Source organism: Myxine glutinosa, chromosome 2 (assembly GCF_964187855.1).
Source record: "Myxine glutinosa chromosome 2, kmMyxGlut1.1, whole genome shotgun sequence".
Classification (NCBI taxonomy): Eukaryota; Metazoa; Chordata; class Myxini; order Myxiniformes; family Myxinidae; genus Myxine; species Myxine glutinosa.
Window position 1 is genome coordinate 14,248,730 of NC_136262.1, and position 15,247 is coordinate 14,263,976.

A 15,247-nucleotide genomic window follows, 5' to 3' on the forward strand; every position below is an offset into this window, starting at 1 on the left:
ATCTGTCGCTTGCAAAAAATAACACGAATTTCGAGTGATGGTGGTGGCTTTGTGGAACCTTGGTGGCTTTGTGGATTTTGTCTTAGAACCAAAAGTTCATTGGAATTATGTTGAAATTATTCTAGATTTTGTGAATGTGACCTTTAAAAGAAACAAAAACGATATTTGAAATTTCGAAGCAAATAAATTGATCCTTGAAAGGGATGTAAACTGATATCAAACTCAATTCACGGACAGTACTGTGTTAAACTCCTGTACGTTTTCCAGAAGTATCTCTATATTTTGCACATTAGCCAAAAACTTTTTCAACAAAAACAAAAGTTAAATTATGACTGGGATTATGGACAGTAAAATTACAGTTCAGTACTTCGTGTAACCCCCACGAGCATTCAGGAGAGCACGTACACGTCGAGGCATGCTGTTCACGGGATTTGCCAAGGTTTGGACAGGAATCGATTGCCATGCAGTGACAATAGTCTGCTGCAATTCACGCACAGAGGTAGGCTGCTGGTCCAAGTTGTCGATTTGACGCGTTAATTCTGCCCACAAGTTCTCTATCGGATTCATATCCGGGGACATGGCAGTCCACTTCATATGCTCTACACCATGGTCAGCAAGAAAGTGTTGGATCATGCGAGCATGATGAGGCCGTGCATTGTCATCTTGGAAGACAAAGTTTCCTCGAAAGGCTGCACGAGCAAATGGAAGCAATGTTTTCTTCCAGAATGACCCTGTACTTGAACTGGTTCAGGTTTCCATTCAGAACAACCAGGTCAGTTTTGCCCCCTGCATGAAAAGCAGCCCAAACGGTCACCCCACCACCTCCAGCTTGGACTCTTGGCACTATACAATCTTCGTTGTGGGCTTCATGCACTTGTCTGCGCGCTCGGACGCTGCCATCTTGACGATAGACCAGAAATCTAGACTCGTCACTGAAGGTCACGTGATTCCAGTGTCCTGGCTGCCATGGACGGTGCTCTCTGGCCCACTGCAGTCGGCGCTGGCTGTGTTGTCTGGTCAGGCGTGGCTTTCTCAGGGGACGCCTGGCACGATAGCCTGCTTTAACCAGTCGTTGGTTGACTAGCCTTCTGGATACAGGCACATTTGTCAGTTGCTGCCACTGAGCCCTAAGCCGATTAGCTGACTTGGTACGGCCATTGCAGACTAACCGGTGCAGCTGGCGATCATCTCTCCTTGTGGTTCTGCGTGGACGTCCTGGCCTCGGTATTGGAGTAGGGACACCCCTCTGAGCATTTCGTTTCAGGATCTTTGACACCTGACCTTGAGTGATGCCATACTGCCGAGCAATAGCACGCTGTTTCATGCCAGAATTTCGTAAAGCCACCACTCCATGACAAACAGCATTGTCAAGTTGACGGACCATCTCCAGAGGAAGCGGCAATAACTTTTGTAGACGTGCAGCAGTTGTTTTCCACTAATACAGAACGCAACAACCCTTATATACCTGATTGTGAAGCCAATCGTCAAATGTACCTGTCCTTCCATTTTGTCACGCCACCTGTGATATAATCCTGTTATTGACTTCTTGCTGCGACAGACAATCAGTGACATGGTTCTTTTAACAAAGAAATCACCGAAGCGTAAAAGAAACTCACCAGATTGATATACCGAGTTCAGAAAGTGAACCCAAGTCAAGAAAAAAAAAAAATTCCATATTAAATGCCAAGTCTGTATATATGTGATTATGAAATATAGGAATTTTATATTGAGTGATGCCATGTAAGTTAGTCGTGTTTTCTATTGTAAATCCTTGATTGTTGTGCGAAACTATGTTGCAGCTGAATGAAAATATTGACTTTGGGGGAAAAAACAAGACTAAAGGTGTGTAAGTGCCCACGGAAGTCATCTTTTGTTTACGTACACTTGCAAGTCAAACAACATTCTTCATATGCGGTACCTCTGCACTTGCATGTTGCGCTGCAGATGGTTGACATTGCTGGTGGGATCATTGGAACTTGTCTAAGATTAGCTTAATATTACTCAATGGTTCATGAGATGAGGTTACCAATGGGATTGTAACCGTTTTAGTAAAATGACTTGCTGAATTAATCATACTTGTTCAAAACAGATTGGAATGGGTTTTTATATGGAAGTCGAGGTTCATGGAAGAACTCGATGACAGAGTGCAGAAAAGTCAGATGAGGACACGGTGGCAGAGAGGAGTATGTGGACAAAAAAAAAGACAGATGCATGACAGTACAAGATGCGGGAGAGGAGTTTTTGGGAGGAAAATGGGTTAACTGGTTAGTGATAGTAAAAACGATTAGGTGCTGATGAGCAACATTCTTAAACGACTGTAGGGAAGAGCATGGAGACAACAGACACAGGGAATCGATTGTGTTTTTACCAAGATAAGTTCAAACCTTCACTCCAGAAAGCCAAACATGAGTCCGCATAAGTAAAACAAACATCTTGTCCGCATAACGGTGATTGGAGAATCATGACAAAATGAATGGCTGTGTGGAAAATAATTTTGAGTTTTTTTTATCTTGAAGGATAAAACGAGGTAAAACAAGAGAAATTAGAGATTGCAGACCCTCGCCAGGACGTGTGTGGTTTGTCCTTTGGGTCCTCGGGGTCTTGGGTCTTTTGGGGCTGTGGTTGTTTTGGGTCTTCGGGTGGGGTCTTTAAGGATATTTGGGGTATTTTGGGTATTCGGGGTATATTGGGTCTTTAAGGGTATTTTGAGTCCTCTGGGTCTTTAAGTGTCTTTTGAGTCCTCTGGGTCTTAAGGGTCTTCAGGGAATTTTGAGTCTTTCGGGTCTTAAAGGGTTTTAGAGTTTGAAAAAGGTCTTTGGGGTCTGAGATGGTCTTCTGGTTATAAAGGGTCTGGAGGGACTTAGTGTTCTTAAAGGCTCAAGTGTTTTATGTGTCTTAAACGGTCTTGGGGGGTCCTAAGAGTTTTAAGAGTGTTAGGGTCTTTGTGGATCTTCATGGTTCTTAAGGTCTTTGTGGTCTTAATGTGTCAAGGTTGTAAAAGTTAAAAAGGGTCTTGGGTGTCGTTGAGGGTCTCAGGGTTCTGAAGGGTCTCATGTAATTAATACAACGAGTGAGATACCCGTGCTGCGCACGAGTGGGAGGCCAGAAGCAAACAGGCAATGCAGATACGGCAAATGCTAAAGCATGAAACCAATAAATTACACATTCCTGTAGCACCCTCAGTCGCACATCAGACATGGACAGCAAGTTTGTGAAGGACTTCCATGAAAAATGTACCTGTTCGCAAACAAACGGGTACGTTCATGTATAGAAACATCGATCGTGGGTCCATGGCAAATCTGCATATGGCGATCTGCGAAGTTCACGTTTAGAAGGTAGAAACCATCACGGCATGTCGTCATTTACTTGAACTCGATATCTTGCTTTCTTCATTCCAAACAACATGACTCCAATCACAAATTAATCACAAAATAAACTTTTAACAACATTGTTAATGTTTCCTTCATTGTAAAAACTACCAAGTCAACAGTTAAAAGGATTTTGAGCCGATAGGTGTTACGGCCTTGGCAAGATCGATGGAGACAGCGATCTTTTAGCATATACACCGCCCAAATAGCTATGTGGAATTCTCTCATGTAGAGATTAAACTCACATCGTTTGAACTTTGGCTGAGGTCATTATTTACTTTTAATGATGTTTATATACAAATCAAAAAGAAGATAATTGGTTTTGGGTTGTCCTTTCCGCAAATCTCGTGGGATTGTGAGTTGGAGAGACGGCCGTGATGGCGGGGAGGGGGTTGGCATTCTCTCAAGCAGGGATTCAACCCATGTCCTTATAAAAGGTCTTTGGCCGAGGTCACCGAGTCCGATCGGTGCAGCCGTTTGTGCGACACCCGGGAAAATAACGTTATGCGGGAGTCCAAACCTGAAAATGCTGGAGGCCAACGCTGAAATTGGAAAAACAATATACCCTATTTTACTCCAGGAGATCGCAGGATTACCCACCCAAAATATCGTTGCGATTGGTTCAGCCGTTTTTGCGGTACCGTCGAACAGACAGACAGACGGACGGACATTTGGTGAATTATAGTAAGATGCTCACGTTTTGTGCAGAAAAACAATCACTAATAGTTATATTTATAATAATAAATATAATAATATAATAATTGATGGTAAATTTGCAGACCTGATGTGCAAATCCTCTTAAAATTTCAAGTCAATTGGATGGAAATTGATAATCATAGAAATTTGACAAATACCTTTGGCCTACGTTGACCTTTGAACCTCAATATCAAGAGGCTTCTTGCACATGACCAACTCGACCGTTTTTTGAAGTTTTGTGAGGATCGGTTTAAAATTGTGACCCGTAGGCGATTGACAGACTAAATAACGCACAAGACCAACCAATATACTTCAAAATCTTAGATTTTCGCAAGTCACAAACAAACAGACCCAAATGCAATACCCTCTCCTCTGGTGAGGGTAACTAGAATGGTGCTCGGTAGAGTGCCTACCTCAGCCAGGATGAACGGATTATGTTTTGTATCCTACTGATAGGCCAGATCTGGATTCGGATCTTCACCAAAATCGAATCAATTCACCCTTGTCAAACACCCAACCTGTCCACCAAGTTTCGTCCGAATCTTTTGAGATATACTCCTCACATACGGACAAACAGGGGTGGAAACACAACCTCCATCAACCTTCGTTGGCAGAGGTAAAAATAAGCAGAAAATGTATCCCTAATTCCAAATGCAAACAAACCGAGTGGATATTACATTTTCACTTATATATTTAATTTATATAAGAACAGTACGAAAAAGCCCTCATTGATATCGACATGGAGTTGACGTAAAAAAAAAAATTCAAAGTGAAGCATCAGTCAATTTGGAGTTTGAAAACTTTACAAATTGGGAGAAATCAGGAAAATATTTCGATTGTTAATGAAATTCTTATTTTTTGGTCAATAGATTGAACTCACGTGATTTTTGGATGATGTTTGTCAATAAATTTGAGGTTGGTGATTAGATCATTGTTCCCCCTCCCGACCCCTGGTATTTTGGTTACCATAATGAAAATACTTCCTGGCTCCATTATCCCTTTGTTTTTCTCTTGGCCGCCAGAGTCTCCGTCCTTCAAGCCGTACGAGTTGGTGTTTGGAGACATTGCTGTGAGCAGTGGACAGAAGTGTACCCAGCTCTGGCCGAAAGCTGAAGATGGACTTATTTATGTACCTTATGAAATCTCTTCTGCTTTTAGTAAGAGGCCTTTTTTGATTCAAAAAAATTAACTTGATGACAAATTATGGAAGACTGACATGCTGATAATTCAGTGCCTAGACAAATGTGGGTATGGGATGTATATTACTACTACAACTCCCTCTTTTAATTGCCCCAATTATTCCCATCTTGAGGTGGTTTAGGGAATTGGCCATCTTGATTTCAATTGAGTGATGAAAGAGCTTACAGTTGAGTTCATTAATCTTGAGATGGATGTAGTTAACTAAAATTGCCATCTTACTAACTTAGTTAAGATGGCAGGATAGTTACTCTTAAGATGAGAGCAGCAGGTAAGGATTTATCTACCCTCCCATCTACTTTCTCAACAATCCTCTCCAAGAAGTTCTGTCACTCAAGCTTTTGGGTCTCACTATCTGCCATGATCTTTCCTGGGAAAACCACATTTCCAAGCTGGCCTCCGAAGCCAGTCGCCGACTGGGCATCCTCCGTCGTGCGAAGTCCTTCCTTGGCACACCTGAGCTCCTCACCACATACAAGGCTTTCATCCGCAGCTCAATGGAATACTGCTCTCCCCTCTGGGCCGGTGGTCCTGCCTCACACCTAGCTTGGCTTCACGCTGTTGAAACCAAAGCTTTCAGAATCATTGGAATCTCCCACGATGAGGCTAACACCAAGGGCCTTTCACTCACTCACCGCAGGCAGGTAGGTGGTCTTTCTGTGCTCTACCCACTCCTTTCCGGCCTTGCTCCCCCAGCTCTGTCTGTGTGTGCTCTGTCCCCCAAATATTCCTACAGGTCGCACAAGATCTGCCAGCAACCCTCTTCTGGTGAAACTGACAAAATCAAGACTCTCTGCTCACCTTCACTCCTTCATTCCTTTTTTCTCCCGCCTCTGGAACAAACTCCCTCACTCTCTTCAATCCCACTCCTCCCTCCAGGTCTTTAAAACAGCTGTTCGCCACCATCTCTTATCTTCCCCCATCGAAAACCTTGATCTTTTCTACCCCCGTTAATTCACCCCAGATCCACTTTTTTGAAATACCAACTTCTTTCCTGGAAGTCCTTGCAGTGTCCATTTGTTCTTACTTCTCCCACCCCTCCGTTCCCCAACCCTTTTCCACCCACAGATCTCCCGATGTCCCTGTTCTCTGCTGTTGTACTTGTGTGCTTCCCCCTCCGTCCCCCGCTCCCTTTATTATATGTTTTATGTGTCCGTTTATGTTTTTTTGTGATTAATGTTAACTCTTACACAAGCCTCGATCTTGTATACAAAAACATAAAAAAACAAGGATTATCATCCAGTGGAACTTCAAACTTTTACAGAATTATGCTGAAATCACTCAACCGCCTCTCACCTCTTTCAAGCGGGACAGAAATATGAGAAAATCATTGGTCACAGGATCATTAACCACTTTTCGTTCACTTGGACTTCCCGTCTCTTACAACTTTACAATACCTTCCCTCCATTACCCCCTCACCCCCTCTCCCTTCGCCCCTTTTTATTTTACTTTCTTTCATTTTATATATCTTACCTTTCCTCCCTTTTCTCGTAACAATCTCCTTTACTTATCCTCTCCTCTTTCCTGCCCTCTTCGGCTTTTCTCCCCCTTTTGGCTCTTTATATATTTTTTTATTTTAATTACTGGCATGTTTTTTTCATTATTTTAAAATTTATCATATTTTTTATTTTTGTATAATTATTGTTATTGGCATTAACCTTTAAAATTGCTCTTGTTGGCTCTCGTTCTCTTGGCTGTGGTTCAACCTTTTAGCATTCTCTGCTAAACCACCGGTTAATGATGCCAGGAACCCAGGTTCAAATAATATTTGCTTAATTTTGCCTTTTGTCTGCGAATGTCCGTATAATTCCAATTCATGTCCTTGTAATACTGTCTTTGGCCTGCATTTTATGTGCAAGCTCCTCCATGAGCCTCATGTCGGTGTAACGAAAGAAAAAGATATCGTCCGAAAGTAACTACACCTAATTCTAACCTCAATGTGATGTTTTTGAAAACCAGGCGATGTTGAACGTGAAACCATCCAGCAGGCTGTGCGAGAGTTTGATGCGAAGACGTGTGTACGTCTTGTTCAATGGACGAACGAGGCAGACTTCATTTTCATCCAGGCCTTGGGCAGGTGCGTGGCTCATGCAACGCAGCAATGCAGCGTTTTGGATGATTTTTGGGCTTTAACTACAACTCTTGAGTTTCCAATTTTGTTGATTTCCAATGTTGAAGGAAATAAATGAGTTCAATTAATTATTTCCAAAAGTATTGCAATCATTTGTTTCAAATCTTGTATTTCCTCCATTTGCTTAAGGTTTCAGGAAAATGCTCATCTTTATGAGAGATCAATAATCTTGTGAAGCTCTTGGGATTGATTTGTTTTGTTTTCTTTGCATCCCATAAAAGGACATGGTCGTTCTTGGGTCGGCTTGGTGGGGCACAGACCCTGTCCCTCTCTCAATTGGATGCTGCACACAAGGCTAAAGTGCTGCACATGCTGATGCATGTGCTCGGGTTCCACCACGAACACTGCCGGCCTGACCGAGACAAATACATCCGAGTGAATAAGGACAACATCCAGAATGGTGAGGCGTCAAAAGGCCAATGCATATAAAATAAGCTGGAGAAACACCAGCCTGGTGTTGGCTTAGCAGTTAGGGTGCCGGCTTGGGATCTTAGGATCCTGGGTTCGAATCCCGGTAGATCGCTGAATTAACGCCAGGGGGGTTGACTCAGCCTGTCATCCTTCCAAGGTCGGCTAATTGAGTACCAGTTCACTGGTAATTCCCTGTTTGTCGTAAAAGGCGACAAACAGGGTTGGCGGCAGGAAGGGCATCCGGCCGTAAAACATTGCTTCAAAAAGGGGACCAACAACAACAAACAACAACAACCACGGTGCCCGAAAAAGGCCAACCCCCGCTTTGCGGGGAAAAATGGCCTCAAAAGGTGGGTTTTTTTACACCGTATCCCTGCGCATCGTAACAGGGGACTAAGGGTTGGCGTCAGGTCAGGAAGGGCAGCCGGCTATAAAAACATTGCCTCAAACAGGGAACCATGATTGTCATGGGACCTACAAGGCTAAACCCTGTTCTTGTGGGGAAAAATGGCCATAAAACGATCATTCATTCATATTAGCAGTACTTTGGCTCTGAATTGGACAAATTGTACTGAATCTCGTCCCGATTTTGCATTCACATGGAAGAGTAAGGTCTGTTTTAGTGTCTGGCAGTTAAGCAAAATTGAAAATTATTCCAAACAGGAAATTTACTGTTTCTGGTGACGTCATAAAGGGTGCAAAGAACAGGCACAAATCATTAATTTAACATGTTAATTAAGGTGGTGTAAAGTAATTCAACTGAAATAAATAAAGGTTTTAAAATCTGTATATAAACTTTCTGAAACGGCGGTATCAACGGCGGCAAACTTCCAGAATTTTTTTTTCTACAGCCTTTAAACCCTTTATTTATTAAGTTGAATTAAATACGTGCACACTGTAAACACAAATCGCCTTCTTGGCACTTCCAGAAACCTCCAGTTTTGCAGTAATTGGACAAAATATCACTTCACGATTGCAGAGGGGTCGTTGGTCTGTCTTCTTCATTGGTCGTTGGTCGTGCACCCTCTGCTCTTTCTGTGCTCTACCCCCGGGTTTCTGCCGGGCACACACGGTCTCTTCTCATGAAACTACGTAAATCCAGGATCACTGCTTCAAAACAACTGTTCACACCATCTCAGATCATCCCCAATCCAAAACAATATTTTCTATCCTCGTTAACCCCACCCTCATCCCTCCTCCATCCAAATTTCCAGTTTTCCCTACTTGGAGTTTCCTTCTATATTCATCTTGTCCTCCCCATGCATCCTCTCCTGCCCCTCATTCCTCCCCACACCTTTTGCTTGTCCAAGTTTTCCTCTGTTTTGGCCTTCTACTCTGTTGTTGGTGTTTCCCCCCTCTCTCTACTGTTCCTTTTGCATCATCTTATGTCCTGATCCGTTCAGTGTACCAGCTCTTACATGAGCCTTGACTATGCATACAAAAACGATACGTATATATGTATATATATATATGTATATATATATATATGTATATATATATATATATATATATATATATATATATATATATATATATATATATATATATATATATATATATATATATATATATATATATATATATATATACACATATACATACATACATACATACATATATATATATATAAATATATATATATATATATATATATTATTTTTTTTCATGCGATGTCGACCAATCAAATCAAACTGCTGCTCACACTCTTTCACTTGTTGTGGGTCTTTCAATTCTTCCAAGTGATGTCGATATAAAGTTTTGCCAAGTATTTGAATCTATAATATCTTGGGAAGGTGCACATCATTATCTAAATAAAATTGATCTCTCCGCTGACATTCACCTTTGTACAGTACAGGTCCCCTTACAAGTTGCACTTGTTTCCCAAATTGTTATGGTGAATGACAGTCCTGTTTGAACAATTTCTACTGGAGATATTGAATATTTTTTATTCTAATAATCAAAATGCATTGATCCATTGCAGGGTAAATAAAACAAGTTATTAACTAGCAACGGTACCCGGCCTACGGGCGGGGCTTCAATTGGGAGGCCCAAATGAAAAGGCAAAATATCAGAAATTGAAGGCTTTTTATTTTATTTTAAACGATTTATATAAACATCCGCTAAATTGTATCACACGCAAATCATCAAAATCTAAACAGTATTTGTAGAATTTCAATAAAAGCCACATCACTGTTCATATCGGTAAATATTATTCCATCGTGTTTGGAAAAACTGCAAAATTGGAAAACCTGGAAAAACCAATATGGCCTATTTTACTCCAGGGGGTCCCAGGATTATCCACCCAAAATTTCGTTGCAATCAGTTCAGCCGTTTTTGTAGTACCTGGGAACAGACGGACAGACACGGTGAATTATAGTAAGATGGTCAGATCGGAAAGCACGATTATGCTCCAATTGGGAATTGCACAGCCGTACCGCATATGAAAGAGGAAGATGGGAACCGCAGGTCGAACAGTACAAGGAGGAATTCAGGATATTGTGGACCATTTTTAGAGCAGGGAATGCTGGAGCGCAAACCTTTAGTTGGGGTGGTTCAGTTTCAGTGTCACAAATTGTCTACAAAACTGATCCACTCCACTGTCCAACATTGGCAAAGCTTGGAACGTTGGGACAACGTCGGTGTTCTCGCTGGGATGGAACATATCTTTGTTATTTTGAGGCATTACTGTATTTGTATAAATAATTACACCAGCAAAGAATGCCTTTTTTACAGGTACCACTTTCGTGTTCAGAGACCTCGCGCACTAAACCCTAACGTCATTTTTCTAAGTGTGCTGCCTGAGTCATCCCTCGACCCTGTTCAACTTGCGCCACTCAGATGTTCTGTTACACCTGTTTTGTTAATTTGCCGAGAGGTTTGGCCAAATATTGTGCATGGTCATTGCATGACCTTGTAATTATTATACATTTGTAATTTGCTTTATTTCGGATTACACCTGGGTATAGTTTGGTGTAAAGCTATATTTTCAAGCTTCACACAATCGTACCATAAATGAGGTGCATATGCAGATGAAGAGAAGGACAAGTTCTGGTGTGCGATAGAGAAGCTGATAGAAAACGTGAAAGATGAGGAAGTTGTTGTGGTAGGAGGAGACCTAAATGGACATGTGGGAAGGAGTATGGACGGTTTTGAGGGAGTTCATGGGGGTTACGGATATGGTGTGAGAAATGGAGAAATGGAGAAGGTGAAAGGATTTTGGAGTTTGCTGATGGAGCTGATTTATTGATTTGTAATACTCAGTTCCAGAAAGAGGATAATAAGCTTGTTACATACACGTCAGGTGGGTCGACGACAACCGTTGACTACCTGATGGTGCGTAGGCGAGATAGGGGGCACCTCCGGGACACAAAGGTGATCCCGGGGGAGGAGGCTGTTTCACAGCACCACTTGGTTGTCTGCGACAGAAGGGTGAAAGGTGCGAGGAGAGCTCGGCGGTGAAGTATGAACCGAGAATGAAAGTGTGGAGGTTGAAAGAGGTGTCAGTAAGGGAGGCATTAAAAGAGAGTCTGAGTAGGGTAGAGGATGATGTGGTTGAGCTTGAAAGCGGTTGGATGTCAATGAAAGATAGTCTGTTGGGAGCGGTTGGTGAGGTATGTGGATGGACAAAAGGACCACCGAGGCACTCGGAAACATGGTGGTGGGATGATGAAGTTGGAAAGAGGATTGACGAGAAGAGGAAGAAGTTCAAGGAGTGGCAGAAGGCGAAGGGTACGGGAGCAGAAACAGCAGAGCATGAAAGTTATAAAGCAGCCAAGAAGGCTGCAAAGAAAGAGGTAGCAAAGGCGCAGGAGGCATGTAGGAAAATGTTCGGAGAACGCTTGGATTCGGAAGAGGGTCAGAGAGCAGTATTCAGGATTGCAAAGCAGATAGTGAAAGAGAGGTGTGACGTGATGGGGGTGAGTTGCTTGAAGGATGAAGTGGGACAAATCATTGTGGACCCAGATGGAATTAAAGGAAGATGGAAAAGATATATGGAAATGCTGTTGAATACAGAGAATGAATGGGATGGCAACATAGAGAGTAACCCAGTTTTAGGACCGGCAGAGAAGATAACTGAGGAGGAAGTTGAGGAAGCGATAAAAGCAATGAAGAGTAGAAAAGCGGGAGGGCCGACGGGAGTTGTGGGCGATATGTTGAAGGCAGCAGGAAGTTGGGGTGTGAAGAGAATGACAGAGATCTGTAATCTAGTGGTGAAAGAAGGCTGCATTCCAGTGGATTGGGAACTGAGTACCCTCGTCCCTCTATACAAGGGGAAAGGTGACCCTCTAGAGTGTGGCTCGTACCGAGCGTTAAAGTTATTGGAGCATGGAATGAAGGTATTGGAAAGGGTGTTGGAGAGGAGGATAAGGAAGAAAGTGAAGATCGACGAAATGCAGTTTGGATTTATGCCAGGAAGAGGAACGACAGATGCACTTTTTATTGTGAGGCAGTTGCAGGAGAAGTCCATGGAGAAGAGGAAGAAGTTGTTTCTTGGGTTTGTTGATCTGGAGAAAGCATTCGATAGGGTTCCACGCAAAGTATTGACATCGGCAATGAGGAAGTTAGGAGTGGAGGAATGGTTGATCAGAGTAGTGATGGCAATGTACAAAAGAGCGCGCACAGCTGTAAGGACGAAGGACGGGAACAGTGGAGAGTTTGAGGTGAAGGTGGGTCATCAGGGGTCAGTACTAAGTCCACTACTATTTGTAGCTGTGATGGAGGTGCTGGCTCAGTACGTAAAGGAGGGTTTACCATGGGAGTTGTTGTATGCAGATGATCTGGTGTTGATTGCGGAAAGTATGGATGGACTGAAGGAACAGATGAACAAGTGGAAGGAATGTATGGAGACAAAAGGTCTGAAGGTGAACATCGGAAAGACGAAGGTGACGGCAAGTGGTAAAGCATGTGGTGAGGTGGAAAGAACTGGGAAGTGGCCCTGTGCTGTGTGCAGGAAGGGTGTCGGACGTCGGAGTGAACTCCATTCAATGTACAATGTGCGCTGAGTGGGTTCATCAAAAATGTAGTGGTCTGAGAGGGTCATTAACCAATGTGGCAGCTACATTCAAATGTAAGGTGTGCACAGAGGGAGCTGCAGATGGAGGAAATGTTGAGTTAGATCTTGGAGACGGCGTGAAGCTGGAAGGTGTGAAAACATTTTGCTACCTCGGAGACATGCTGAATGGAGAAGGTGGATCAGACTCGGCAACGGTTGCTAGAGTGAGATGTGCATGGAAGAAGTTTCGGGAAGGATGAAAAAGGGGTTGCGGAAGGATGAAAGTGACTGGTTGAGAAGAGTGATGGAAATGAATGTAGAAGGAAGTAGAGGACGGGGAAGACTGAGAAAGACTTGGCTAAAGATTGTGGAAGAAGAAATGCGGGCAAGGGGGTTAACAAGGAGAGATGCAGAAAATAGGGCAAAATGGAGAAGATTGTCATGGGGACCGCAAGGCTAACCCCCGCTCTAGCAAGGAAAATGGCCTTAAAATGCATGTTGTTGTGTTGTGTTGTATATGCAGACCCAAGACTTAAACATGTGTCGTAAGTATATTTGCATGGCTGAACAACTTATTGTCACCTCCTCAACTCATCCATCAAGTTTTGCCATAAGTCGTCCACAACTTGTTGAAATATCCTGCTATATTTCATTTTTGGCCCTATTTCTCAATTGATGGTGAAGAATCACTTAAATAAATTATAACATTCTCGTATCAAGATCAGGATTCGGATCTTCACCAAATTTGAATCGATTCGTTCTCTTCACGCACCCAAACCTGTCCGCCAAGTTTCCTGTGGATTCACCCATAACTTTTTGAGATATCCTGCTCACAGAAAAAAAACAGACGAACAGACAGGACTGAATACACAACCTCAGTCTACATTTGGTGGCGAAGAGTAATAAAAACATTTACTTTCTAAAGTAAGTTTCGAAATGGTGGTTTCGTACTCCTAGAGGTCTAAGTAACTTTGTGGTTTCATTAAAAATCAGGGGTGCTAATTATAGAAACAAACCCTACAATAGCAATAATCCTTTCCCTATGCGATTAATATAGGGGAGGCTTAATGATGCTTTTCCAATTTCATTTGCTCTGAGAATCATCACAACATCCTGACCTCACCAACACTGCACTTTGCAAAGGATATGAATTGCATATTGACCGGATCTCTGCTGATCTCCTCCCAAAATGTGTTTCCAGCCTATCAGAATGCATTTGAGAAGTACGAGAATCAGCAGCTTGACATTCCTTATGACTTCAAATCAATAATGCACTACAGCAAGTAAGTTTCTTGCTTTTGGACTGCATTCATTTACACTATCTGCTTTCCAAAATCATCTATTACGAAAAGGTGTGTGTGTGTGTGTGTGTGTGTGTGTGTGTGTGTGTGTGTGTGTGTGTGTGTGTGTGTGTGTGTCTCATTGGTTGTTATCTCCATTTGCGGGTTTCAGGAGGTGGAACGGAGTCCCCCCAGGACCCAACGTATCCACCTCCATTTCCATAAGGGAACATGGTTCATGGACCAGTTTGTGAAGTTTTCTTATTCTCAAAGTTTTGTTCCGAGGGCTGTTTTGAGGATCGTCACCTACCCTCGGACAGCTTCTAACTGCAGTTTGTTTGTTGTAATATTCCCAGGGATGGGTTTTTAAGATTTCTGTAAGGTTCTTTTTATCATTGCCATTGCATTACCGGAGGTTGGAGCAGGAATTCTGAATTTTCATGAGGGTGATGGCGGTAACTCACCTACTCTCTGCAAAGGACACCATGAGATCTTTAACAAACACTAACAAAACGGAACCCCAGGGTGACGGTTCATATTTTGGACCATGATCACACCCGGGCCAAATGACTTGGAGCGAAGTGCGACTACCTCTGGGCTTTCTTGTCGCACCTTAATATTGTGGGAATCGTTGCACAAGCATTGCAGATGCAAAATGGATAATTGATTTGCATGTTCAACCAATCCCCTTTCCAATCCCTTCCTCTTCACACACCGACCATGGCAACACAACTCACAGCACTTTAACTGCATCAGGGTGCCCCGAATGGGGCCTTCGTAGGCATTATTTTTCCTGGGTGAACGATAACTCCCCACCCCACTCCATCCCAAAATTAACAAGAAAAGAGCAATCAGAGATTGCAAACCCTCGCCCGGATGTATTTTCAGTGGTTTTTAAGGCTTTTGTGTTAAAACAAATATGGCGGCCGAACCACGTGACCGATGACGTCACCATTATTTTTTTTCCTAAACTAATTTATTCCCAGATTATGCTCAAGCAATTTCATCTTGATAGGATGAAGTTTTGTACTTGTCGAATTATGACGTCATAATGGAGGCACCGATGACATCATTGACATATTTTATTCTCCATGTAGAGTTCTTTACAATGAGCCATGTCTCAATTTTTTCTATTCAGGGCTTTCGGAGATATAGAGGTGCAAAGTTTTTC

General features: G+C 42.6%; 1 protein-coding gene across 1 annotated transcript in view; it reads left to right on the forward strand.

The window, feature by feature from the left end:
• LOC137422021 (uncharacterized) overlaps positions 1 to 15,247 on the forward strand; it is a 90,106-nt gene that overhangs the window by 47,873 nt on the left and 26,986 nt on the right. Inside the window, exons 9-13 of the mRNA XM_068108696.2 lie at positions 1,800 to 1,842; positions 5,087 to 5,221; positions 7,221 to 7,338; positions 7,614 to 7,792; positions 13,998 to 14,079. Of these exons, the coding sequence (XP_067964797.2) occupies positions 1,800 to 1,842; positions 5,087 to 5,221; positions 7,221 to 7,338; positions 7,614 to 7,792; positions 13,998 to 14,079 (557 nt within the window). The remainder of the gene's footprint in view (positions 1 to 1,799; positions 1,843 to 5,086; positions 5,222 to 7,220; positions 7,339 to 7,613; positions 7,793 to 13,997; positions 14,080 to 15,247) is intronic.